This window comes from Camelus ferus, chromosome 13, assembly GCF_009834535.1.
Source record: "Camelus ferus isolate YT-003-E chromosome 13, BCGSAC_Cfer_1.0, whole genome shotgun sequence".
Lineage (NCBI taxonomy): Eukaryota > Metazoa > Chordata > Mammalia > Artiodactyla > Camelidae > Camelus > Camelus ferus.
Window position 1 is genome coordinate 16,533,956 of NC_045708.1, and position 25,634 is coordinate 16,559,589.

Genomic DNA, 25,634 nt, shown 5'->3' on the forward strand with positions numbered 1-25,634 from the left:
GATGAATGAGTAGACCTTATTAGCATCAGGTGCCCCTGAGGAAAGAGATATCCCACAGGCATATTTCTTAAAAGGGTCATATATAACATGTGATCTTTAAAAAACCTTTTCAGATTCTTTCCACTATTTCCCTTCTACGTAAATTCACCAACTCATTTTCAGGTCCAGTGACAGAGAAGCAGCCATTAATAAGGAGGGAGAGGCGTATCCTCAAAGCCAGAAGTCAGAGACTGGACTTTTACACTGATGGAGGAGACATAAATCAATCTTACCTATATATTTACCCTAGTAATTTCACCTCTAGGAACTTATTTAAAGGACATTTATTTAAGGAAGTGAAGATTTATCTATAAGGACATTCAACTCAGCATGTGAGAGGGAAAAATGGGAAACAACAGGAGGGGCTGGTGAAATCAACGACAGAGGTTCATAACATGGAATACTGTTAACAACGATGCAGGTATGTATATATACACAGAAACATGCTCACAATTTATTGAGTTTAAAAAGTGAAAAAAAAGTCAGGTGACAAAAGAATCTATGTCATTCATTATCATTATTATAAAAAGGAAAGAAAAAGCTCAGTGACTGAAGTCTTTCTATGTTCCGGGCATCATTCTAAGTACTTCAAAGATGTTGACTTATTTGATCCTTACACTGTTAGGTATTGTTATTATCCCCATTTTATGGATGAGGAAACTAAAGCACAGAGAGGCTAAAAAGCCAAGGCCATATGTCAGTAAGCCACAGAACTGAGATTCGAACTTGGACAGGTTTTGGAGTCGGTGCTCTCACCACTCCAAACTGCTTCTCTGTAGAGAAAAAATGCTGGGAGGACATCCTCTCAAAACCTTATCTCTGTGGTTATCTCTGGGAGGTAAGATGTTGAGTAATTTTTATTTTACTTTTTGTTTACCTGCCTTCTCTTCAGCCAACATACGTTACTTATACAACAAGACAAACTCCACTAAAAATGTTTTAAGAGAGAAGATCCTTCTTGCAGACTTGAACAAGTCCCTCTGAGCCTCAGTTTCTTGGTCTGTAGAATAACACCTCTCCTGCAGAGCTAATGGCAAGGCTGAGGGAGATAATGCTCCTGAAAGCACGCTGATGGTGTAGACTTAGAAGGCGTTAAAAGTGCTGGTGCTATGGTTCAGTGCAACAAATAGTAGAAAGCGATAAAGCAAGACGTCTGCAGGGATTCACAGACTGTCAAGCTGAGCAAACATGTTGTGGGAGCTGGAAGGGGTTCATATCTCATCTGATTCTCTTGAGAGCCTCCCACGACTTCTGAGCTGAGGATTGTGTTTCTTCCTCCTGCCCTGGGTGTGAAGAGTTGGGAGACAGGTATTGTCAGGGTCTTATATATAAATAGATGGCTCTCATTTTCCACTGTTTTTTTTTTTTTTAACATTTTTTATTGATTTATAATCATTTTACAATGTTGTGTCAAATTCCAGTGTTCAGCACAATTTTTCAGTTATTCATGGACATATACACATTCATTGTCACATTTTTTTCTCTGTGAGTTATCATAACATCTTGTGTATATTTCCCTGTGCTATACAGTGTAGTCTATTCTACAATTTTGAAATCCCAGTCTATCCCTTCCCACCCTCCACCCCCCTGGTAACCACAAGTCTGTATTCTCTGTCTGTGAGTCTATTTCTGTCCTTTATGCTTTGTTTTTGTTTGTTTGTTTTTGTTTTTGTTTTTTAGAGTCCACATATGAGCGATCTCATATGGTATTTTTCTTTCTCTTTCTGGCTTACTTCACTTAGAATGACATTCTCCAGGAGCATCCATGTTGCTGCAAATGGCATTATGTTGTCGGTTTTTATGGCTGAGTAGTATTCCATTGTATAAATATACCACATCTTCTTTATCCAGTCACCTGTTGATGGACATTTAGGCTGTTTCCATGTTTTGGCTATTGTAAATAGTGCTGCTATGAACATTGGGGTGCAGGTGTCATCCTGAAGTAGATTTCCTTCTGGATACAAGCCCAGGAGTGGGATTCCTGGGTCATATGGTAAGTCTATTCCTAGTCTTTTGAGGAATCTCCACACTGTTTTCCATAGTGGCTGCACCAAACTGCATTCCCACCAGCAGTGTAGGAGGGTTCCCCTTTCTCCACAGCCTCTCCAGCATTTGTCATTTGTGGATTTTTGAATGACGGCCATTCTGACTGGTGTGAGGTGATACCTCATTGTAGTTTTGATTTGCATTTCTCTGATAATTAGTGATATTGAGCATTTTTTCATGTGCTTTTTGATCATTTGTATGTCTTCCTTGGAGAATTGCTTGTTTAGGTCTTCTGCCCATTTTTGGATTGGGTTGTTTATTTTTTTCTTATTGAGTCGTATGAGCTGCTTATATATTCTGGAGATCAAGCCTTTGTCGGTTTCGCTTGCAAAAATTTTCTCCCATTCCGTAGGTTTTCTTCTTGTTTTATTTCTGGTTTCCTTTGCTGTGCAGAAGCTTGTAAGTTTCATTAGGTCCCATTTGTTTATTCTTGCTTTTATTTCTTCTAGGAGATGTTTTTTGTTTTTGTTTTTGTTTTTTTTCGGTGAGTATTGATGTCCCAGGTTTCCTCTTATTAACAATCTAGTTGCCAGTCTGAGCCCATTTCAGTTGCTCCTCTGAACATTGCAGCCCATCTCACTGTTGACACAGCTTCCGGCTTGCAGTACTGTGAGCTCAGCCCCTGGAGTGGACAGTTCAGATCAGCAGACTAGCAAGGAGCCTGGGAGTCCGTCCGTGAGATAAACACTTTACAGAGCTAATCAAAATAACTCTGGTTCTCCAGGAGCTAGTTTCTCACTTTTTTTTCCGGTTGTTTGGTATGATCACCACTTTTGAGGATTATGGAAGACAAAGGGGAGTCTCCTTCACACATATGTTTCCTTAGAAAAACTTGGAGCAGGAGGTGTCAACCAGAGGGAGACGTTGGAATCGGATGTACAGAACTTTATCTCCACCTTCATAAGCTCTTCAGCTGGCCCTGAGAATTACACTGACATAAAACAGACTAACAAGGTAGAAGCATTCAAGTCTATTTAATGTAAGTTTTACGTGACATGGGAGCCTTCATAGGGAAACCAAGACCCCAAGAGGTGGCAAAGCCTAAATGCTTTTCCACTAGATTGAACAAAGGGAGGCAATTGTGGAAAAGTGAAATATACAGGGAGGCTAAAGGAAGAGAAGAGTGATTTTGACAAGGTCTGTTTGTGCAGAATTCTCTGGGCCTTTGACCCCCTCTTTCTCTGGAGATAAGAATGTCTCTTTTCTCCTACTATAGGAAGGGCATCTCTTGCCTGGGAGTTTTCTCCTGTTTTTGAGAAGAAAAGGGGAGGAGGCTCAACGCAAGCTTCTTGCACCTGCTGTTTTTCGAGTGCCTTTAGCTCAAAATAATCTTTATGCCAAAGTGGCATGTTTGGGAGTAGCGTATTCTGCCACCCTTCAGTGGAACCGGAACACCCAAGTACTCGTTCTCAAAGATTCTGATCCTGGGGTGGGGGTCCAGGCATCAGAATCCTTTAAAGGTCCCAGAGATGTTGAACCTCTGGGTCAGAATCACAGGAGGTGTGGGAGTTTCCCATTGACTTCCTGTGCCCCATTTAGTAATTGGACCGAAATGGCTGTAATGGCTGAGAACTGATTTGCAACTGCTTGGGAACATGTGGGCAGCTGGGGAACGTGCGACAGATGCTTCCCCAGGAAACACGTTCACTGTGAGTGGAGGGGGGTGGGTTTTGATACCAGCTTGGCAAAGATATCAGAGCCCTGAGGCACATCAGAACATCAGGCATGTGGTCCACTTTACTCTCAGTAGGTCCCCAGAACTTGCTTCCCCCTAACCGAAATAACCATCAGCTGATAGACCTGCAAGCATTCAAAGTTGGGCTCTGAATTCATAGATGAGCTTGAGGAAGAAAAAGAACCAAAATAGCTTGTTTTGAGATAGACACACGGGGAGGTGAGTGATCCAGCCTGAAAAGTCAGTCAGTTCTCCTAGAGACTTGTTCCAAATGTTCAGCAAATGTGGGTGCTTGTCTCAGCTGCTCTGGCATCCCTGGGGTCTAAATACAGCAAGCATCAGCCTGCAGTTCGCCAGTCCTCCAAAGTCAGACTTTCAGAAACACCTTTTTGCCCCACTTCTACTTTCGGATTAGGTAGAAAATGTTTACATAAGAGGTTTCATTGATTTTAACTCCCATAGATACATGATTCATAACAGATTCTCTGGGGAAAGGATTCCAGCGAGCGTGGAAATCTTCTCGTTTTTCCTTCCATTCCACAGGGTCTGAGCACAGTCTAACCTGCACTCCTTAGGGATGTTAGTAGGTTGATTTTCGTGTTTACATACGATTGGCACTGCCTGTCCTTGACTCTCAGAGGAAGAACTGAGGAAATGAATCTCCCCAGACACCAGCTTCCCTCTCTGATTAGTAAAGGGAAAAGCTTTTGAGTTCCTTTAGGGCTAGGATGGAGCCTCATTCACTGTTGTATTTCCAGGGCTTGGTGGAGTGCCTGCCTCAAAGAAGGCACCAGATAAACCTTTGTTAAATAAATGTGTGGTATTAAACACCCACGTATTTATTATGCATTTGGCATCCAGCATTGGTGGCTGATCTACATCCTGAGAGCTGTTTGTTTACATCAACATTTCCCTATTTGAACTGAGAACCACTAATTGGATCATGTTGGTGGAACTGACTTTAAAGGGCAGCCTGAGACAGGCAGAGGCTCTATCAGATGTCCTAAAGAGGTGTGATTTTAACTTCTGCTCTCAGTTCTGAGCTGTTGTGGGCACTTGGTAAATATTAATGAAGCATGAGGCTGGAGCTATATTGTGAGGCTCCTGGGAGTCTGGAAAGTGGTAATGGCTTTCACGGTGCTAGCCAGAGGGCAGTCCAACTCTGACTTTCTGGCAGAGAACGTGACTCAACCAGATGGCAAGATAGAGGCTTCATACTGCCCAAGCTGGCTGGACAGCCCTGGCAGCAGCCAGTCAGTGTCTGCTCTGGGCAAAGCAGAGGACACCTTTGGGGAGGACACAAAAATGACTCAGACATAGATGCTGCAGGGAACCGTGGAGATCAAAATAGCACCTTCCTCGTAATTTGTGAAAATTAAATGAAATGATGTAAGCAGAACAATTTAGCACAGGGCAGAGAGAGGCAGAGTAAGTATCTAATACAACACCCGTGTGTTGATACAGATAAGGTCTGGAGAGCAATTTAATTGTTATACAATTTGGGGCCAATGAAGTGGTTTTTTTTTTTTTTTTTTTTTTTTTTTAAGTAACACAATCAGATCCATGAGGGAGGGGTGGGAGTGTAGCAGGGATGAACTTGGAAGATATTTGGATGATGATAAAAAAAAAAGAATTAGAAAAAGAACTTCATTTTACAAACTGCTATATTAAAAAATACATTGTAAGGGTCTTTTCTGAAGTCAAAGTCTTGAATCCATTAAATACAGCCTGGCTCTACTGTGGCCAGATGTCTAAACCAGTTTTTTGAATTTTAGGGAAGTAGATAACACCTTCAAGTTAAGTTAGCAGTTGTTTACTAAGAACATTATATTTGACTATAATGATTGGCACCAGAAAGTCCCATGCTCAAAAATGTCTCTTCTCTTCTACACATTTCACCAAATTAGATGAACAAACTCCTCTTTTAAAACGCAGTAGCTTAAGTGGCTTTGTTAAGAAAAGTTAAGGTCCATGGCTAGAAGAACACAGGGGTAGGGGATGATGGTAGGGGAAAACGGAAGATTAAGAAACGAATTATGTGGGACTTGTAAAAAGTATATATAAATCCATCCTGTAACACAAATGTTCGTATGTTCATAGAAGTTGGTGTTCACCTTTAAAACACCAACTCTGGGTTGCTTATCCATTTACTCCAAAGAAGTTGCCCTTTTCCTCTTCCCTGCACCTCGCTGGCATAGTCAACTGAACTTTGTCTTTTTTTCCCAGCCCCCCTTTCACTTACAAACTGGGCAGAAAGGGGAATAAGGGCGGACCCTCCACCCCCGATTCTCTCAACAAATTTTGCACCGTGCTTGGAGAAACAGAACCTGGCTTTGCCCCCTGGAGGGTTTATGTGCGGGAATGGCTGAAGAGTTAGAGCCACAAGTAGCTACAACACTGTGTGACTGAGATTAAGTACCAGTAGGACACAAAGGAGGGACCGATTAACTTGATCCGCACGTGTGTCGGAAACGCGTTCACGAGGAGGCAACTTCTGAAGAATCTCGAGGCTGGGGGCGGGGAGGACAGGAGGGGACCGCAGGGGAACAGCAAGCTTGGGGGCTGCAAAGAAGTTCCCGACTGGGGACAGAGGGATTAGCAGGACTAAGTGGGCAGGGGCCAGCCCCGAAAAGCAACTTTGTTGAGTATCCATCATCTGTAAGAAATCAGTTACACGGCTCAATGAACTTAACTCGGGAACTCAGTGCCCCTTTCGGTGACTCCCACGGCGGGGAAACCACCGGGTTCCCAGGGCCGCGGGACCTGCGAGCGGGACAGCCTGGTGGAAGCTGCTGCCCGGGCAGGCGGCTGACCCCTCTTCCCCGGCGGTGGGGGTGCGCGGGGCTCGGGCGCCGGGGTCGCCGCGAGAGGCTGGCGTTGGCTGCGTCCCGAGGTGCTGGAAGCGGCCGGGCGGGCGCCTCCCCGAAGAGGCCGGAGTTACCCGGGGTCCGGCGGAGAGGCGGCCGCTGGGGCCGCAGCAGTTGCTCCCGACATGCTCCTCTGGGGGAGGATTTCAAACCCTTGTCCACAACCACCCTCCTTCTTCCGCCCCGTCGGGCCCCAGCAACAGGCGGCGGCCCGCGTATCATTGGCCGGGCCTCGCAAAGGCGTGTTTTGATTGGCCGCCGCGCTTCCCGGCCCCGCTTCGGTGTTCGCCGCCGCCTCCATTTTGTCGGTAGAGGCAGCAGGAGGAGGTCGATCTGGACTCCGCGGTGGCCAGCAGCTATCTTGTCGGTGCTCGTGGGCTTCGCTCATTCCTGCCTCGTCGCTCCCTGGAAGGGGAGGGGGGCTTCGACGCCGAGCAGGAGTCGCAGCCGCCGAGGTCCCGAGCTCGAAGTCGGTGAGTGGCGGCGGCGCCGCGGGCGCGGCCATGTTGGCGGCCGCGCTCCCCATTGTTGGGGGAAGGAGGCGAGATCGGGAAGCCGGGCGGGCGCGGGCGGCCCGGAGGACGGGTTCCCGGGCCAGGCCCGAGGGACGTGCAGCCGCTCGGAAGCCCAGCCCCGTCAGAAGAACTGAACATTCGGGCTCGCGTAGGGAATGACTCACGATCCGGGAACTCATTTCTTTAAGGCTGTTAAAATAGTCTCGAAGGGCCTCTCACCCTTTCGAAAAGAGGAGTTATTATTTCTTTGGTAACTTGGTTTCTTGGAATGTCAAATGAAATCGTGAATGTTTGATGTTCACGATAGGGAAGCATTTTTATATATTTAAGTGTGAAACTGACTTCGGTTGTTATGGCTTCTGGAACTTATTTTAAAACGGGGAGGAGTCAGGAGTTCGTAACTAAAGGAAACACTGCATGACGTAAACATGTTGGGAGACTACTTTGTGAAAACGGATACGTGATGTGTCGAAAGATTGGGAAATTCTGGAGGGACTTTTAAAACACAGTCTCTTGAGAAAACGAATTTTAAGCCCATTTCTTGGCATGGCTGTCAGGGTGAACGCTTACGTGGTTTGAATTAATGTTTTGGTCACAAAATCCGTGTGAGAACCTGAAAGGTCCCTAGGAAAAATATACAACTTGTTGCGTGATTTGGCGGACACCCTCCCCCCCGCCCCCAACTCCTCAGGAGTTCCTGGATCTCAAGGCTTAGAAGAGTTCTTAAATGACAGTTTAGAGGTCAAAGTCATCCTTAGAGTCATTATTATCTGCCTTTTTAGTTTAGGAAGTAGCCATTCTGTAACTTTCTGTAGTAAATATAAACGATCACTTTATTCCATGTTTTGAACTGAAATAATGAAAAAAATCTTTGCTTTTCTAGCTAGGACTTCTCTTAAGTTTGTGTGCTGAGGAGACTCAGATGTTGGCCTCAGCTCCTAGGCTGAACTCAGCAGATCGGCCCATGAAAACTTCTGTATTGAGACAAAGGAAAGGATCTGTCAGAAAGCAACATCGGTTATCCTGGGCTTGGCAGCAAGGAAGAGGACAGGTAGTGGAAATCCTGCAATCTGAAAAGCAGACTGAAAGGTATAAACTTCATTTGTTATGGGGCAGACATTTTGTGATGGACTTAACCAACTTAATTGTTTTTATTTTTAAATAGAGGATTATTCAGATTTATGGGTAAGCTCATTTTCTTAGGAAGGCTGTGCATGTGATGAAGTGTGAACATTATTATGAAGTTAAAGCAGCTGCATAGCACCTATTTGAATCATCCTCAAGATTTCTGGAGTTTCAGATTGAGGCCATTGAAGTTAAAAGTTTTGAACAAAACTGTCTTAAGTGGAATTTTACTCAGTATTTTGTTTCCATTCACTTACAGGTGACAAAGAAGCTGAAGATGGGTGGCGGAGAGAGGTATAACATTCCAGCCCCTCAATCTCGAAATGTTAGTAAGAACCAACAACAGCTTAACAGACAGAAGACCAAGGATCAGAATTCTCAGATGAAGATTGTTCATAAGAAAAAGGAAAGAGGACATACTTACAATTCATCAGCAGCTGCATGGCAAGCCATGCAAAATGGGGGAAAGAACAAAAGTTTTCCAAATAGTCAAAACTGGAACTCTAGCTTATCAAGTCCCACCTTACTTTTTAAGTCTCAAACTAATCAAAACTATGCTGGAGCCAAATTTAGTGAGCCACCATCACCAAGTGTTCTTCCTAAACCACCAAGCCACTGGGTTCCTGTTTCCTTTAATCCTTCTGATAAAGAAATAATGACATTTCAACTTAAAACCTTACTCAAAGTACAAGTATAAAATAAGAAAGTACTAATGTTTAAATTTAGTCATATTTAAGGATAATTGGCAATTGTTTCAGACCAAATTCACTTGGGAATTTCTCTGTAAAACTACTAATGTAGAAAATTACACTCCACCTTTATGTGTTATGTGCACTATGATGTAACAGAATCACTGCAACTTAAAATAACTGAATTACTGATAATTGTTCTTGGTATCAATACTAAGTGTTCTGAATTGAGTAACCAAGTGAAACCATTCAAGTTTAGATTTGGAGAATGGTAAAGGAATCAACTTTTTCTATTGCTTGTTGGGGAAAAATACTAATTTAATATTATTCATGGATCAGTATATTTAGTTGTTGAAAGCTGGCGAATCTGATAAGCATCCAGTTAAGACATAACTAGGGTTGAAAACTAGTTGAATATTTGAAAGTTTAGAAACACCCAAACCAGTAATATGCTAACAACCTGATGCACTGCTAAGAGAAAATGTGAATTTTCTTTAGAGAATAGTCGTGGTTTAGTGAACTGTATGGTGAATGTGGAAAGAGCACTAGGGGCTATTTAGAATGAGAGTATATCCCCTTGGGCCCCATTTCTGACATGCAGCGGGATAGGTGTCTGCCAACAAATGCACCGAAACTATTTTTTTATAGAAACAGTATTTAGTGTTCACCGAGTAGCTTTCAAAATACATTTTTGTATTAAGGCACTGCACAAGCTATTCTGACAGTGATGTGGCTTCAGATCCCTGCAAAAGCGTGTTTAAAGTGGGGAGCTGTATAATGTGAAAGTTTTAAGTACCTAGGAAAGATCTATGTAAATATATGTAATAAACTTGTAGCATATGTAAAGTTTTGTTGGCATTTATCCTACAAAAATAGAGTATTTTAGTATGAATTTGCTGAATATAAGACACTCTTTTTATACTATGGCCTAATTTTAAAGGTCCAAAATAACTTGCTTTTAAAGTTTGCCCTTGTGCTAAAGTGCCAGTGTATGTATGTTATAATTGATCTTGCTGTAAACTATATTTCAAAGCAAATCCTAGTGTAAAGTTTTATATAACCGAAAAGGTTTTAAGCTGCTAAAACATTTCCTATTGTTGAGAGATGTGAAATGCAGTATGAGATTACTATTTTTTTTTCTTAAGCTCAAAGGTCAACTATTAAGAGGGTTCTCCAACCTTAAGAGATTCATTTTGGCTTTCAACAATTTGTGTAACCTGTGAGTACAGTGTACAATGACCGTACCGTGATTTTTTCGTCAGGGATGCAACCCAGGGGACCACTTGTTGCAAAAGATGTAATTTCTTGCATAGTACCTTGATAACATGCTTTGCCTACCTTAAAGATAAATGCTAATTATAACAGCTAACCGAATAGTAAATTAAAAGTGTGTGTGGGGGGAATCTGTTTAAAATTTGAATGTAGGTCGGTCCCTATTACATAATTTGGCAACTTTTTCTTTTTTTTTTTTGTATTTTTAAGCAGAATGGCTAAGTTTTGTTTCTCCAAATAAATTCAGGTGAGATAAAACGTCCCAAATCCTAAAGTTTATATAGTACTTAATGTACATATATGAATTTGAAGTGTGAAATTAAAAAATAAAATTGCTTTTTCCCCAGTGGCTTGCTTTTATTGATAAAAATTGTTACAACTAATATTCTTATAGCATGCACATAATTAGCCCAACTGAAATACAACAGGACTGTGGGTTTTAAGAGGCAACCGGTTTGCTTACTAACATTTGGATTAATTCAGCAGCTATACAATAGAAAAAGGCAACTAGCTGTGACTTCCTCCCAGCAGGGCTTAACAGTTAAGAGGCTATAGAATACTTTGGAAATACATGAAGTTTCTGAATTCATTTGATAAATTGAGTAAAGCAGATTTGTGTCTCCTTTTTTACTACATTATAATTTAGGTTTATAGAAAAAAAATAGCACAAAAGAATTCCTCAAGTTGACAGGAACCCTTGTGTTTTACTACTTGTTGATACGTAAAGGTACAATTTTCACAAGGGGACATGTGGTAAAAGTCACAAGAATTACACTGGCTTTCTAAAATAGGTTCCAAATGATAGGGTAGCTTAAACTTGTTCAAGAATAATCCTTTTTAGAGTTCCACACTAATTAGGCAATGAATCCCAAGCTGTATCTTCTCATGCAAATGAAGTATAAGTGACTTGGAAGAAATCAATATTTGAGCTCATTTTTTTCCTGGTGTATTCCCAGTGTATTTTCTATTACCAGTGCCAAGGATTGCCATGTTTTCTGTACTGCACTGGAATTTGACTAGATTCAACAGTCCTCATCCTGGGCATCTTTGTTAGTTTATGTATACTAAAAGATGTATTAGGTTTTTGCTTTGGGGTTGATTCAAGTGATAAAAGGGTTCAGAGAAGGGCGTAAGTAAAATTTTAATGGCTATGGGTACGTAAAAAGTTAATGGTCATAACATCTCATACCTTAAAAAGGTACTAATAAAGTTACAGCCTACAGGAAGGATGGTGACAGAATTCCCACATCTTCGTTAAGAATGAAAAAGTTGTTAGAACTCACTTATCCTGTAGGAAGTGTGAACTTAGTGTTTTAATTTAAATGTCTTATCTTTTTGATGGCAGTATATATAGTATGATGGAATCTTGAGTCCATAACCTATCCTTACACTTAAGTTCTCTTCATCCCAAAAGAAAGCACAAGGTGGAAAAAAACTCCTGGTAAGTTTTCTAGTGTTTAATTGTATTCTCATAGGCAATTACTTTGTAGAACAACTGGGACAGAGTACATCTCAAACCTCTTATACAATTATGGAAAGCCTACCCAGTCACAAATCTGTAAGGCAGAGCTAAACCTAAAAAAAAAAAAAACAAAAAAAAACCCAAAAAAAACAACCCCAAAAAACTAGCATTCAAAGAGATGTGATCTACAAAAACCAAAAAACCAACCAGACAAAGTCCTTTTACTTTACAAACTACTCTGTCAGTTATCAATAAAATGAATTTACATGCCTTGCTTTTTATTGTAAATAAAAAAATCCCATCTTTAATATATGGGTGAAACAACTGTTAGGAATACATATAAACAATGCAATGAACATAACCAACACTGTTGGAGGGGGCAAAGGAAAAAAAACCCAAGAAAAGCAGCCTTTTCCATAGGAGCTAGCTATGTCTTATAGGTGTCAGTAGTTGAAGATAAACAGGTTGTTGACTTCATTTATCAATGAGAACAGTTTATGCCTGGGACTCCTAGAAGCTCTGATAGACCTCCTAATTGAACACTTAAGATTATTCCTGAGCTAGCACTGTGCTGTCTCAGGTCACAGCCTCCCCACTTTAGAGTATCTCAGGACTTTGTAAACAGGAATATGATCAAAATGCAATGCAGTGAGACTAAAAATTGGAAAGCCAGGCTAGAAAAGTGCCTGAGTCACAACAGCTGTGAGATACTGTATTACATTTAACCTCTCCTTTTCATCCAGTAAAGTTACAAACAAAACTTTGTAATTAAATTTTTATAAATCTATTAAATCTTCCAAATGAACTCTAGATTCCCTTATATTAATTCTATTAAGTTATAAAAAAATTCCCCATTTGATTAAAATAAAAAAAAGGCAGAACAGAAGCAAAGATGAACCAAATGAAAAACCACGGACACTAATCTAGTATCTGCTACTTACTTGCTGTGTGATCTTGGGCCAGTTTGAAAATTAAAAAAATAAAACAGGTAAAAATACCTTCATTTCTCCCTTAGGTGTATTCTGCTGTATTTTCAAAATCTTTATCAAAGGCTTAACCACTTCCATATTTTTAGGTAACTTTACACAAAGTCTTAAGTGTGGTAGAAATAGGACAAAAAAATATGCAAGTGATGAAATCAATGTACAGGTAAACTTCATATCCTAATAAGGAACTAAGGAATCCAAAACATTTTGTGATACTATAAAAGTTATTTATTCACTATACACAGAACATGTCCCCTATAAAATGTACATGTAAATCACTAAAAAGTATAATTTGGTGAACATTTTCTCAATTACAGAACAAACTAAATCAGTTGGGATAACAGCTCTCTGTCTGCCTCAAAGTAATCTAATTATAGCACCCAGAGTCTCCTTTATATCTGATGCAAAGTTAAATACTTATTTTTGGGATTATCTCCTAATGTGTTTGAGGAGGCAGTTAACAATTTAATATAACTCTAGTATATTACAGTCACTGCACAATAAATCATTTATTACAGATTAACATCATTTTTTTCATTATTTGTATTAATGGGATGCAAACAAATACTGAAATACTTTTAAATGGCAAATAACCACAAAATTACTTATCTTTGATAGTATATTGGGTTTTATAATTACACAGGATAAAATGGTGTAAAGTATTGTTATGAATAATACACCTCAAACAAAACAAGGAGGCCATACTGTATTGATTCACTAGATTGTGCTCAGTAGACATTTATTGAATAAATGAATTTTATCTGTTTTTCTCCCCAATTACCCAGTACAATTTTTGCCCACAGTAAGGGCTCAGTAAATGTTTGCTGAATATACTAACTAGGAAAGAGGTGAGAAGAGATGGACCCTCTTAGCTGGATGTGAAGTATTATAATTGGAATTTACAGGGGAGAGTGTTTAAGGAAGGTGTAAACTGCATGTGGCATACAAGTAAATAAACTCAGATGCCAACAAAGCAAACCATTAAGCAGAAAACACTGGCACTGGAACGAACAAAGGCAAGATTTGCCAATAGCAAAAACACAACTGAGTTTAAGAAAAACTTTATATTGGACCATACCTTTTCTCACCCAATTCAGCTTGAGACAGACCAATAGAGGCACTGTAAGAGACTATGGCTGTCTTCCTTGATATTCAGACATCCTAGTTTCCAATAATTTAACATGGACCTGTTACCCATAAATCAATATAAACCTATGCAGACTTAGGGATTAGTTTCCACAAGTACAAAGTTGAATTTCCTTTTATTTGTCCTAAAATGCTTACTTTCAAACTTGAAGGGACTTCAATTATTCCATGTAGTTTCGATAACATTCTTTTATCTTTTCAGACCAGAGTCAAAATATTCGTACAGTATTCATACTGCAGCACCTTCCACCCACCCTTTGGTCGCTTGAACTGCCCTTCTTTGGTTCTTTTTCCGCTTTCTCAGATCTTTCTTGAAGTGTAGTAAGCAGAACTGTACTGGGTATTCCAGCTGCAGTTTGGTCTTAAATAAAAGAAGGATGTTTGTCAGTTTGGTTTTCTTTATTCTTCTCTGTGGTATACAGGATTTTGTTAGTTGAACTGGATGTAGCAGCTTACAGGGCCAAAATTTCAAGAGAATAGTATAAAAGTTCCCAGGTCTTTTCCCTGGGTTGTAACTTAACAGCTCATACTCTATGTAGCACCTTTCCTTTCTCACTGAAGCATTATCTGTCATTTTTCTTCTTGCTTACTTGGCTTCAAAAAAAAAAAAAGTGCAGAGAGATCTTAAGTAAAAAGAGAGGTGAAGTGTCAGCCCTCGCTTGAGTCTCGGTATGTCCTACTCTAATATTGAGCACAGTGCCAGACACAGTAGAAACTGAGTAATTGTAGAACTTAACTATGTAACCCCAAATTAAAGCCCTGTGTAAGGATCCTCATCAAGTAACAGCAGGATCCCAACTATCATAGGTTCAACTATGAACAGTCCCTCTGAAGCTATGTCAGTACGTCACTTGAGAAACAATATATAAGGTTCTCAAGAAAATAATCTGAGTCTAAAAATAAGTGACAAGTAAAAACAATGAAAACATCAGGCCTTAATTCTATACAGAGAATGTGAACAATTTCAATAGGCTATTTCCTCAATCTACTGTAATTATAGCTCATTTAAAAAAACCATCTTAAGGATCAGGCCTGGGCTCAAATTGTGGATCTGCCTTTTACAGTTTTTTCTGTGTCTCAATTTCCTTATTATCTGTGACATGGAGGAAATAAAAGTATCTTTCTCAGAGGGTCTTGTAACGAGCAAATGAGTTAACACATAAAGGTTTTAGAAGTGTCTGGCACATCACAAATACTCAATAAATATTAGCTATACTTGTCATTATAAAGTAGCTAGGACTCAACCACAAAACACCTAAACCAGTTCCCCAAAGTGACTATCACTTAATACTAACTGCTCACCAACATTCAATGCAAAAATACTTTAAAACATGCCACAAACATAAGGCCCAATCCATCTTGTTTAGGATAGGGAAGAGCAGCATTATTGGTCCATCCAATAATGAAAATATAAACTTACAATCAGCTGACTCAAATTTCACTTTAATGTGTATCTTAACACTATCAATAACCTCTAAGTTATTTAACCCAAGGGGCTTAATAAGCAATCATGAAACAACTTTGACATTACATAAGGAATTTTTAAGTACTATGTAAAAGATGTATCTTTCTGGCAAGTTCTATCACTTCCAAAGTAAAAGTTGTGCCTAGTGCAACACTGAGTAAAAATATTACTAAGTCTACAAAGGACTGTTTCCATTATTATTTTAGAATCTCATCCAAAACTATAATAATTCCAGTTAATCATTATTTCCTTCATTTTGTTTTTATTATAGCATGTTTGCTTAATTTACAGCAAGCAGAAAATAAGCTGGGTCTTGTTTTGATCCAAACATCGATGTTTTAAAGGTTGTACACAATATTTGTTAAAAAGAACATATAAAAATACCTTTTTAGAAGCTTCTATAAGAAAGAAAATACAAAGTTTAACCCCACAACTTTCCTCTTTGCTAGAACTGCAAACTACTGCTACAGTTTTAAATAGACTTTTTGTTGTTTAAACTATACATCCAGGAAAATCTAAAAAAATTAAAGAAACGTGCATATAAATGATTGCATAGCAGAACATGAACATTAACTGCAAACAGTAAAGAAAAGAAAGTTAGAAATACTATCAAATATACAAAGGTTCTAGAGTCAATCCTTTAAACACATTCCACAAACAGTATTTAAAAACCATCTTTTGTTCTTTACAGGCAAGGCCTAGATTACTAAAACCAAAATTGAAAAAAGTAATCCTCTAAAAAGGAATCGTTTCCTCACAACATCTCTTTCTTATACCTGTAAGCAAGCAATCTAAAAATTTTAAAGATGCTAGCTTTTATTCTGAAATGAGACTGGACACGTCAAGTCACTTTTATTGCCCCCAAACTGATCTCTCAGAGAAATGCTAGAAATTATAAATTGTTAGGGTGTTATTTTTTTATCTTCATCAGGTACTACCAGGTACTACACTGATAATCAAAAACTCAAGAGATGTGAGACTTTCTTAAAATTAATTTTTTTCCAAATTATTTTAAATTTCATGGCACCACAGAATCACTTAGAATGGGAGTGTTTGTTGTCTTTCAACTTGCCTCACATTAAATAAACTGAGGTGTGGACAAGCCTTCTTCATAAAGAGATGGGTAAATTTTGATACCAATGCACGCATGTAAGTGCTATAAGCATCAAAATTCAGTCTTTTTACTCTATGCATACACACAAACAAATCCTACTTTGAGACAATTTACTTGCTTTTAACAGCAGTAAGAAAACTAAGGATTATGGTCAACAATGCTCCTTAAAGTTTAGAGGAACTACATAAGAGCATTCTTTTCCCCTTAAAATTACTTCTGCCATCATAACCTGCCCAAATTTTAAGGTGAGTTTTTCCAACGTTTGTATGTTCCAAATCTTCACAGAAACGAGAAAAAAGCAGCGAAGGCTCCATGTTTCAGTCAAAAACTCAACCTCCCTGAAAATGCTACTTAACCTAGTTGGCATCATTCCCCAAGACAGTGAGGTTAACAGAAGAACTATTCCACACTGTGCCATAAATTACTGTCACGGGCCTAGACATCTTGACAAGATAAATAAAAGGTCCACCCTGAACCTAAATGTGTCTGGTCGGTCAGTGTTGTACTGTGGCTACAACTTCACTTTTGTATCAGTCTATCTTATTAGCAAGCTACATTTCTAGGTTAACAGTTCTACCAAATATGGATATGAAAGTTTATTTTTAATAAGACAATGTTGCAAATTATGGTCAACCAACATCTTTTCACCAATACTTCAAGCATAAAAAAATGAGAATCTTTACAAAAATATACAGAGACACCACAAATTGGTAGCTGCCCATAACATTAAACAAACTGGACTCTTAAGAGTGGCTTCTCAACAGCATATCATTTTAATTATAACCATTGCCTGGTACAGGGAAAACTGACAAGTGTATTTTTAAGCATCATTGCAACATTGTATTCCTGATAATTTAAGTAAACCAAACTATGAGTAAATGAATGATACATGCCTAAAAATATCATGGTTTATACTATCAGTGGCCACTGGACTTAGGACTAGTCCAAGACCTTGATCTAGATTTTGACCTAGACCTAGACTGTGATCTTGACTGAGATTTGGATCTAGGTGGTTCTTTTTTCCTTGATTCCTTTTCATATCTTGAGCCAGACTTATAATGTGTTTTGGAATCTGTTTTAGAGGTGCCTCTAGTTTTGGTGTGAGATGCAGACCTAGAACGTGATTTAGCCTTCATTTCTTTCTTGGGCTGGGACTTGGACCGTGATCTTGAATTGGATTTAGATCTTGAAAAAGATCGATTTCGGTGTTTGAATCTTTCAAAACAGAGGAGAGATACAATTAGAGTAAAAATTAGATTCTATATTAATCAAATTTGTTATTTTTAGAGCAAAAGTTCACTCTGAAATTGAAAAATGTACAAGTCTTTTTCAAAGCAAAGTTATTTACCTATCATTGTCGGAATGGCTTCTGCTACGCCGTGGTCTTCCAGTCGGTCTACTGCTAAAAAGTATATCAGAAAAAGCAAACAGTGACACATGTCTATTTACAAAGTCTTTTAAAGTATCTAATTAAAAAAGTGAACCATAAAACTTTTAAAATGAAGCACTAAAATATTTTAGTCTCAAATCATACAATGTACATAATTAAAAGTACACACACACACACATACACACACACACAAAGGCTAACAAACATAGATCTTTTCTGACAGCACTGTGCTACACACATCACACTTACTTTCTAGGACTATAAGATCTTCTATAGCTGTAATCAAAGGACCGACTTCTTGATCTCCTCCTTTCGTAACTTCGGCTTCTAGAACGTCTGTATCTGTCATAATCATCATACCGTGAAGAACTGTACACATTCCTCCCTTCCTTGGCTTTCATCTGATTTGGAGCTATAAAATACATAGAAAAGAAATATTTACAAACATTAAAAACTCAGTATTTAAGCCTTCAAAGTACAGGAAAAATTCCTGCATCCTCTTCTCTTATACCCCTAAATCTGTGTCAAGGTTAATTGTGAATATTAATCTTGGAAAAGTTATCAGAAGACTGTTTTATGTTAAAAATGGTACTCTCAAGTATCTCCACAACTATTATGTTTCAAGTACCTCTTGCCATCTAGCTTGTTGTCCAAAAATGTGCCAACTACTTTACATTAGGAAAATATAACATGAAAGTAATTTTTAAATTTCAAATTAAAGTATGAATGACTTCTGAACCACACACTAATTTGGAATTATCCTGTCATGGTTTCCATTCATTAGGAACACAGTTAACAATGACAAAATACTTATCGGTGGCCTATGAACGATGTGTAGTGTCAAAATACAACAATATAGTTATACATTTCTGAGAAACCACGACAAAGAAAAGCGCAAGACAACATTTATTGAATGCCTTAGACACACTCACACTATAGGACTGAATGGACAGTCCTCAATTCTTACATTATCTCATTCAACCCTATGAAGTAGATACTTTAAGTATGTGTGTAAGTATGTATAAATAGGAGTGACTACCCAGGAATCCATCACTCAACCGAAGAACTAGAGAATCACCGATAGATTGGGTCTACCTAAGGGCTCCTCCTCTCTCCAGCAGCTACTTTCATCTCTCTCTTTTAGTATCTTGCTCAAGGTAACATAATGGTTGAGCCAGAATTCAAACTCAGGTCCCTCTGATTCCAAAGTCTGTACTTCTGTGTCATCAGCATGCAGTTAATATCTGGTGTATGCCTGCTAAGTAATAAAAACCAAAGTCTAACATAAAAACTATTCTAGGTTTAATCTTAAGTCCTTCCCAGTCTAATTCTATCTGTTCATTTCTACAGCCATGCACCCACACAATTACCCATAATGATACCTTGAAGATCTTTAAGAAGGAAAATGGCTCAAGAGAATCAAAACCTTCCAAATTTTATTCCTTTTGATTCCACCCTCAGTATTATACATGCCACAACTGATAGCATTGATCTACTTTCTTAAAGAGTGCAAGCATACTGCAGTTGTTCTCAATCTTTACGTCTACCTTGAAACTGCAAAGTACTCAAGATACTCTATCTTCTCAAAAACTATCTTTTGGGATTTTGAGCAGATAGACAAATTACACAAATACTTTCAAGAGGCACTCTCAAAACAATGTCTAAAAACGATGTATTACACATAATTAGGTAAAAGGGTACTTACTCTTCCGATCCCCCTGTGCAAACTGTATTTCAATTTGGCGTCCACAAATCCATTTTCTGTCCAAATTATGTAAAGCATCTTCGGCATCACGAACATCCTCAAATGTGCTAAATGTTAAGGGGCTTGGGAAGTTTTGCAAACTTTGATAATGAAAGTTCAGTTGGTAAGTCTGGAACAATTGACAATCTCTCAATATTATTCCAGAAAATCAACCAGATCCCACTTCCTAGTTGGTTGATTCAGCTATAAACACTTTACAGTATTAAAGCACTTGTGGTTTCCTAGGCATTAAGTTTGAAAAAACACGTGAATATATATTATAAAGTTATTATTCAAGTAAGGTCTGTTATAGCTGAACTACCAAGTAATCCCATCAAAAGATTTTCCTGAGTTTTAAGAATTTTACAAAACAAAAGAAAAACAATTGCCAATTCTATTTTGTATGCAGAAATAAAAATTTCTTAAAATAAAACCAAAACTTTTTCATACTTTTGTTTCAAATGAAAAAAAGAAAATGCCAATAGTTCTTGTGTAAGCAAGCGGAATATACCTTACCTTACAAGAGATGAAAACATTAACCTCAAATTAATCTTGCTATTTTTCTCAGACAGATCTAACACGATCATTTCACGTAGTTGTCTTCCTTACAGCACTGGGAAGACTGGCACGCTAGCCACTTGTACGTATCAAGACAGAATCAAGCAATACTTAAGACATAACTATACCAAAAGCACATTACATCCATGCACAGACTATAAAAGCATGCTGTCAAGAAATAAGACCATTTCCAAATATTCCTGGATTGGAAAGCCCTAACGTGACACTAAACATACAGCTTCCTGCAAAGTGTGCTTGGGACTGGTCTCAACTTGAAAATTTCAAGATAATGTAAGTCCAAAGCAGGAACTGCTAGTACCTGTTTTAGATCTGAGAGGCTAAGCTGCCTTGCCCTCCCCTCTCAATGTAAGCTTTACAAAGTTATTCTGGCCAAATTTAGCTCCTTTCCTAAAACCACCACTCTAATGGAAGCCAAGCACATATTCAGAGCAGTTTGATATAAAAGCTTTTGAAGGGGAGCTAGGTTAGGTCTGGATTTTCTTTCAGTACTAAAATTCACTATTCTAATTTGTCCATTTCTATTTCTCAAATTTGAGAGAAGAGTGCACATCCTGAGTGCTGATTAAAAAACAAAACAAAACAAAACAAAAAACACACTCCTGAAGCAATACACTCCCTTCAAGAGTGATACTAATATTCTTTTTATTCCAGAGACTAAAAGGTCTGCCGCACTAGATTTCCCACCCCCCCCCTTTTTTTTTTGGTTCTGGAAGGACTTAAGAACCACAGCAGGGTCCCAGCTCTCTCTTCTGAGGCTATTGTGTATAGGGAAGGAGAGGTTTTCTCAAGTCCTAAATCATGAGGCTTTCATCATGAAAAGACAAATGTTGATGGGGAGTTTAGAACCTAGAATACTGTTAACTGAACACCCCTCAAGGTTAATGAAGTTGGGCTCTAAAATAATTAAAAAGAACAAGTTCACTTAGTGGGTATACTACTTCATTTGTTACTTTGAGAGAGAATAACTTCCTAAAGGATTTAGATCAAGAAGTATAAGTTATTAATGAGAGCAAATATTCCTCTGGGGCTACCCTCAAAAACAGAATCCTGGGCTGGATGAACCATGGCAAGGTTCTAAGAGAAGGCTAGCTGGGAATGGGGTCAGGTAGAAGAGGGAACCACAGCAGGGGCAGCTAAACATCATTCTGATGCCAGTTACGAAGAAAGTTGTACTCAGGGTCTTTGCAAAATCCTGATACCTGTTTCTTTTTAATTATATTAAGACCACAGAAGACTTTGTGTAAAAACAATTTCTATATATATATAATTCGCCCTTAGATTCCTTTGGATAATAACTCTTTTCTGTATTGAATATCACATACTCTTGAGTCAAACTGTGGATCCTGGTTCCCAGGCTACCCCCTAATCAGGCAAAATCAGGTCCACATTGTAAGCCAGAATGCACTGCTACTTTTTCTTTTTTTAAACCAAGCCAGATATAGCTCTTATCCTCTATGTAACAAAGCTTTGCAACCAATTCCCACAACTGTCCTTGATCACAGACCCTGAAGGAGTAGCTGATTTGGCATTTCCCTTAAGTCTCACTAGGACTCTGCTAAGTTTCAAGACATCCACTGAATTTAAGCAATTAAGAATTTTTTTCTAGCCTGAAGTCCACAGCTCAAACCTTTGCTGTCACAGGGAGATGATCTCTCTGAAGGAAGTAACGTCACTTGAAACTCTGGGACAGGGAACAATTTCCTTCCCTTAGATCTTGATTAGGTACCTATACCAAGGATAAAGGTCTTCTGCAACCCATTCTGGGCCAACTGATCATATGTGCTAAAGTAGTCAAGGCCAGCAGACTTCACAGAGCTAAGTTTCAGAAATGAGGAGTATGTGTGTGCCCCTAGCAGTCACTTTAAAATCTATAAACAGATAGTGTCTCTAGTGGGTCTGACCTTGTAAGACCACCAGAGCTGTCTCTAAGTAGTTCCCCAGTGCAGGCACCTGTCTCTCCTTTAAGCACGGCTCTGTGAGGTCAGCTTGACCCCAGAACCTCATGCTATTCCAAAAAGCACTGCTACTACCCTATGGCATCTGACCACCTGGTCCAAAACAGAAATATGCAGGGTTTAAGCTTAACAAGATTACATCCTGGTACACTTTAACTTGACAAGCTAGGAGAGAGTGCATTTATACAAGACCACATCACAACATCAAAGGCCCACATAAATCAAGTTACAGGTTTTGTCACTAGACCAAACCAGAATAATTTTGAAAATTAACTGCTTACAAAACATTAAAAAAAAAGAAAAAAGAAAAAAGAAAAAAGGAAAATAGTTATTCTGTAGGATACATCAGGTATGACTCCTTTAATCTTGGCCATCATTCAACTTCATCTTGACCTTTAACTCTTTAAGTGCTTGTCAGAAGGACTTGTCATGAGATGCTTGGCCAAATATGACAGATGGCTTTATCTTTAACTTTGAAAAACAACCTTTTCCCCCTTTTGTAGATAAAGCGAGGCTTTGTCTCCCATTAGGCTTGTCCTTCTTCCAGCTTTTCTTTATATTTTCTTTTCCCAAACTCTCCCTTCTCTTCAAGCCTGATCCTTAAGAGGTCTTTGGCTTGTCTACTTGCCTTAAGTGTTGAACTCTACTCTAAAGGTTCTTTCATGCTTTCTCTTTGGGGTCGCCATAACTGTACAGCTTTACATTCTCTGAGGTAACAACAGAGGACAGCAAATTAGGGGACAATATAAAGAAGCTTACCTCATTGTTATACAATTTGTTTTTGATCAAGTGATTCAAATTAACAAACAAGAATACCAAGCTTTAATTGCTAAGCACAAGAACATATTAACTTTTAATCTGAGTTACATTAAAGGTGGTAGCAACCAGAGTGTATTCAAATTTAAATCATATATTATAATCACTGATTTGAGTTTCAGCAGCAATGAATGGGAATTTAAATATTTTACTATTTTTGGATTAACTTTAAGAAATAGAGTAATGTGTGAGTCAGAATTAATTAAAAATTTTTTGAAGATATAAGACATTACAGGACAAAAAAAAAAAACTACTTTTTAGATGTTACCTCTTACATAAACTTGAATCTCAAACTTCAACACCCCTCACTAATCAGCCATCTGAAGAAAGGATATTGAACATATGCAAATCCTCTTGGACGGCGAGTGTAGAAATCAAGTGGAACATACACATCAACTATAGGACCATAACGACCGAATTCGCGTCGCAAATCTTCAGACCTAAAACATCATAAAAAAAACCCCAAATTTTTATGTTCACTCTCTTAAAAGTTTCTTTGTAAGAAATAGATTTCTTTCTTAATATCTCAATTAATGAAAGGGACTGCTATGTCCCTGTGTGAGCTGAAAGACAAGCTTTCTAAATTTCAACATCAAGAGCCAACTGTAAGAATACACCACAACATGCCTTTTTGAAAAAGAAAGCTAGAATCCAAGATTTTGGAAGACAAAAACGTAGTTTATAATAAAATCTATTACTATTTTACATTAACAACAGGCAAACGTTTAAGGAAACCTGATTACAACTTCTCTCTATTGTTCTTATCCACAGCCTTCATGTTTTGTAAAAGGTATAGTAGCATTAAATTGTATATAAGTATTGCTAATTTTTTTTTACAGTATCAAAGCAACTCTATTATTCTGAAAAATACCAAGCACTTATATTTTTACCCCCAAATTTTAGCGACAGGCTTACACACTTACTAGTAGGTAGATACGGTTTGAAAAATGAAAGTCACAAATATATAAAACTCCTTAATAAATGTCAAAATGACATAAAGGGGAAAGTTTCCTAGATGCTAGAGTAATTACTATTGCTTACTTTCTCACTTAAAGTTAGGAAGAAAAATATAAATCACACAAGGCTACCAAAATTTTTGGATTTTTTTCTTAGTTTAGAGTGATTATTTGTGAAAAAATAAAGTCTCATCTTGTGATAAGATCTTTTCCAAAATATTCTGCGACAACTCCAAGCAATTAAGGAAATTTCTGAGAACAAAGGCGCGGCCTGGATTAATCCAATTTAGCCATCAATTTCCTAACCGTAGAGGCTTCCTAAAGCTCCCTTTTCAAAGGGTGATCAGTATTTCTGGGAAATGGCAAGAACTAACCCGTACCGTTTAACTGGGAGAATTTTATTTCTCTGATCTCAAAATTCCCTTTCTCTAAACATCTCCAACGTTAAAAAAAAAAAATCACAAATAGAACAAAAAAAGGGTAGCAAATGCTTCGCCACACTCCCCACCCCCGATCCCGTTATTTTACTGCAAAGTAATTTTTTAACTAAGATAAAAAAAGATTTCTGGGCCGAGGGGGCGTGCACCCCAAAGAACGTGAACTTCAAGTCAATGGGGAGCAGATGTTCCGCGGAGGCGGAGGCTGGACGGCGGAGAGGAAGCGGGAAGGAAGGGCCCCCCGAACTGAGGAGGGGGAGGGGACGGAAACCCCGCCACGCGGCCCGCGCTCCCCGCCGCGGCCCGCGAAGACCAGCGGCGCCGCCCTCGCACCCACGCGGCGGTTGAGCCGGCGGCGCGGCCTAGTTTGGGCCCGAAAGCCGGTGCGGGACCCGCCATCTTCACCCCTTCCCCTCCCCCGGCCCAGGCCCAGCGCGCCGCCGCCCGGGTCCTCTCCCAGCGCCTGCGGCCTCCCTGCGTAGGCCCAGAGTGCTTCCCCTTGTACATACCTGGTGTCGTCGGCTACGTTCCTCACGAACAGAGACGTGTTGGGGGGGCGCAGGTACCGGGACATGACGGCGGCGTGAGTCTCAGCAGGGACACTAACGGGCTCAGCGAACCTTCGGCGGCTCCGGCGGCAGCTCCTCAGACACACACAGCCAGAAGGCTCCGCTACAGCAACTGCTTCTTCTCGCGAGACTTTACTCCCGCCTCCCCCCACCCCCACCTGGGCCAACGCCGGGACCTGCAACGGTTCTTTCCCGCGAGATCACCCGGCGAACGCCTGCGCATGCGGGTGGCTGGAGTACGTGCTGCAGTCTCGGTCTCATTCATTGGCTTCTGCGCTGCCTCCTTTTCTGCCCCTAGCCCGCTCTTTCTTTCTTTAGTGCCTTATTTTCCCGCCCTTTTCTGCCTTGCACAACTTTCCCCCTCCCTCCCCACCATGCCAGGAAACAGATGTTTTAACCTGTACGCCAAACTGTATATTTGTTACAAGCTGGCGTAGTTTTTCCTGTCTGATCCACGTTATGCCCTAGCTTTTATTTGATCACTGACTCGCAAGAGAAGAATTTACAGCTTCTCCTATTACACACCTGTTAGGAGTGGGTGTCTTTGCAGAGCGATAAGGCCTGCCTCTCCGGTGCTTTCTGCACGCCGCGGCCTCACTCGCTCCCTGAGCGCCTTTGCCCTGGCTGCTTCTTGGTAGTTTCCTCCACCTCTCCAGCTGTTTCTTCCTGATTAAAGGCTCTTCCCAGCCAAAATGGGAAGCAAACCTCACATCTTAGTCTCCATTGTCATCTACAGTGTCTGTTGCTAAAGGCTTCCTGGATCTGCGTCGTTCCTGTATTGCGGTGT

General features: G+C 39.4%; 2 protein-coding genes across 7 annotated transcripts; one reads left to right on the top strand and one right to left on the bottom strand.

The window, feature by feature from the left end:
- Positions 1-6,958: 6,958 nt before the first annotated feature.
- Positions 6,959-10,575, top strand: PNRC2 (proline rich nuclear receptor coactivator 2). The gene is made up of 3 exons (XM_032495475.1): positions 6,959-7,100; positions 8,026-8,231; positions 8,527-10,575. The coding sequence occupies exon 3, from the start codon at positions 8,545-8,547 to the stop codon at positions 8,962-8,964; it is 420 nt and encodes a 139-aa protein (XP_032351366.1). The 5' UTR covers positions 6,959-7,100; positions 8,026-8,231; positions 8,527-8,544; the 3' UTR covers positions 8,965-10,575.
- Positions 10,576-12,881: 2,306 nt separating this feature from the next.
- SRSF10 (serine and arginine rich splicing factor 10) lies at positions 12,882-25,004 on the bottom strand. 6 transcript variants are annotated; one of them, XM_032495470.1, is made up of 7 exons: positions 24,788-24,997; positions 23,221-23,325; positions 19,497-19,600; positions 18,041-18,203; positions 17,750-17,803; positions 17,515-17,616; positions 12,882-14,183 (listed from the first exon to the last, which is right to left on the bottom strand). In XM_032495470.1, the coding sequence occupies exons 1-7, from the start codon at positions 24,850-24,852 to the stop codon at positions 14,123-14,125; spliced, it is 654 nt and encodes a 217-aa protein (XP_032351361.1). In that variant the 5' UTR covers positions 24,853-24,997; the 3' UTR covers positions 12,882-14,122. The 6 variants fall into 6 exon arrangements, with proteins under 6 accessions (XP_032351361.1, XP_032351364.1, XP_032351363.1 ...); XM_032495473.1 differs by lacking the exon at positions 17,515-17,616 and having other exon boundaries at positions 17,750-17,800; positions 24,788-24,996; XM_032495472.1 differs by lacking the exon at positions 17,515-17,616 and having other exon boundaries at positions 24,788-24,990.
- Between the last annotated feature and the right edge of the window lie 630 nt (positions 25,005-25,634).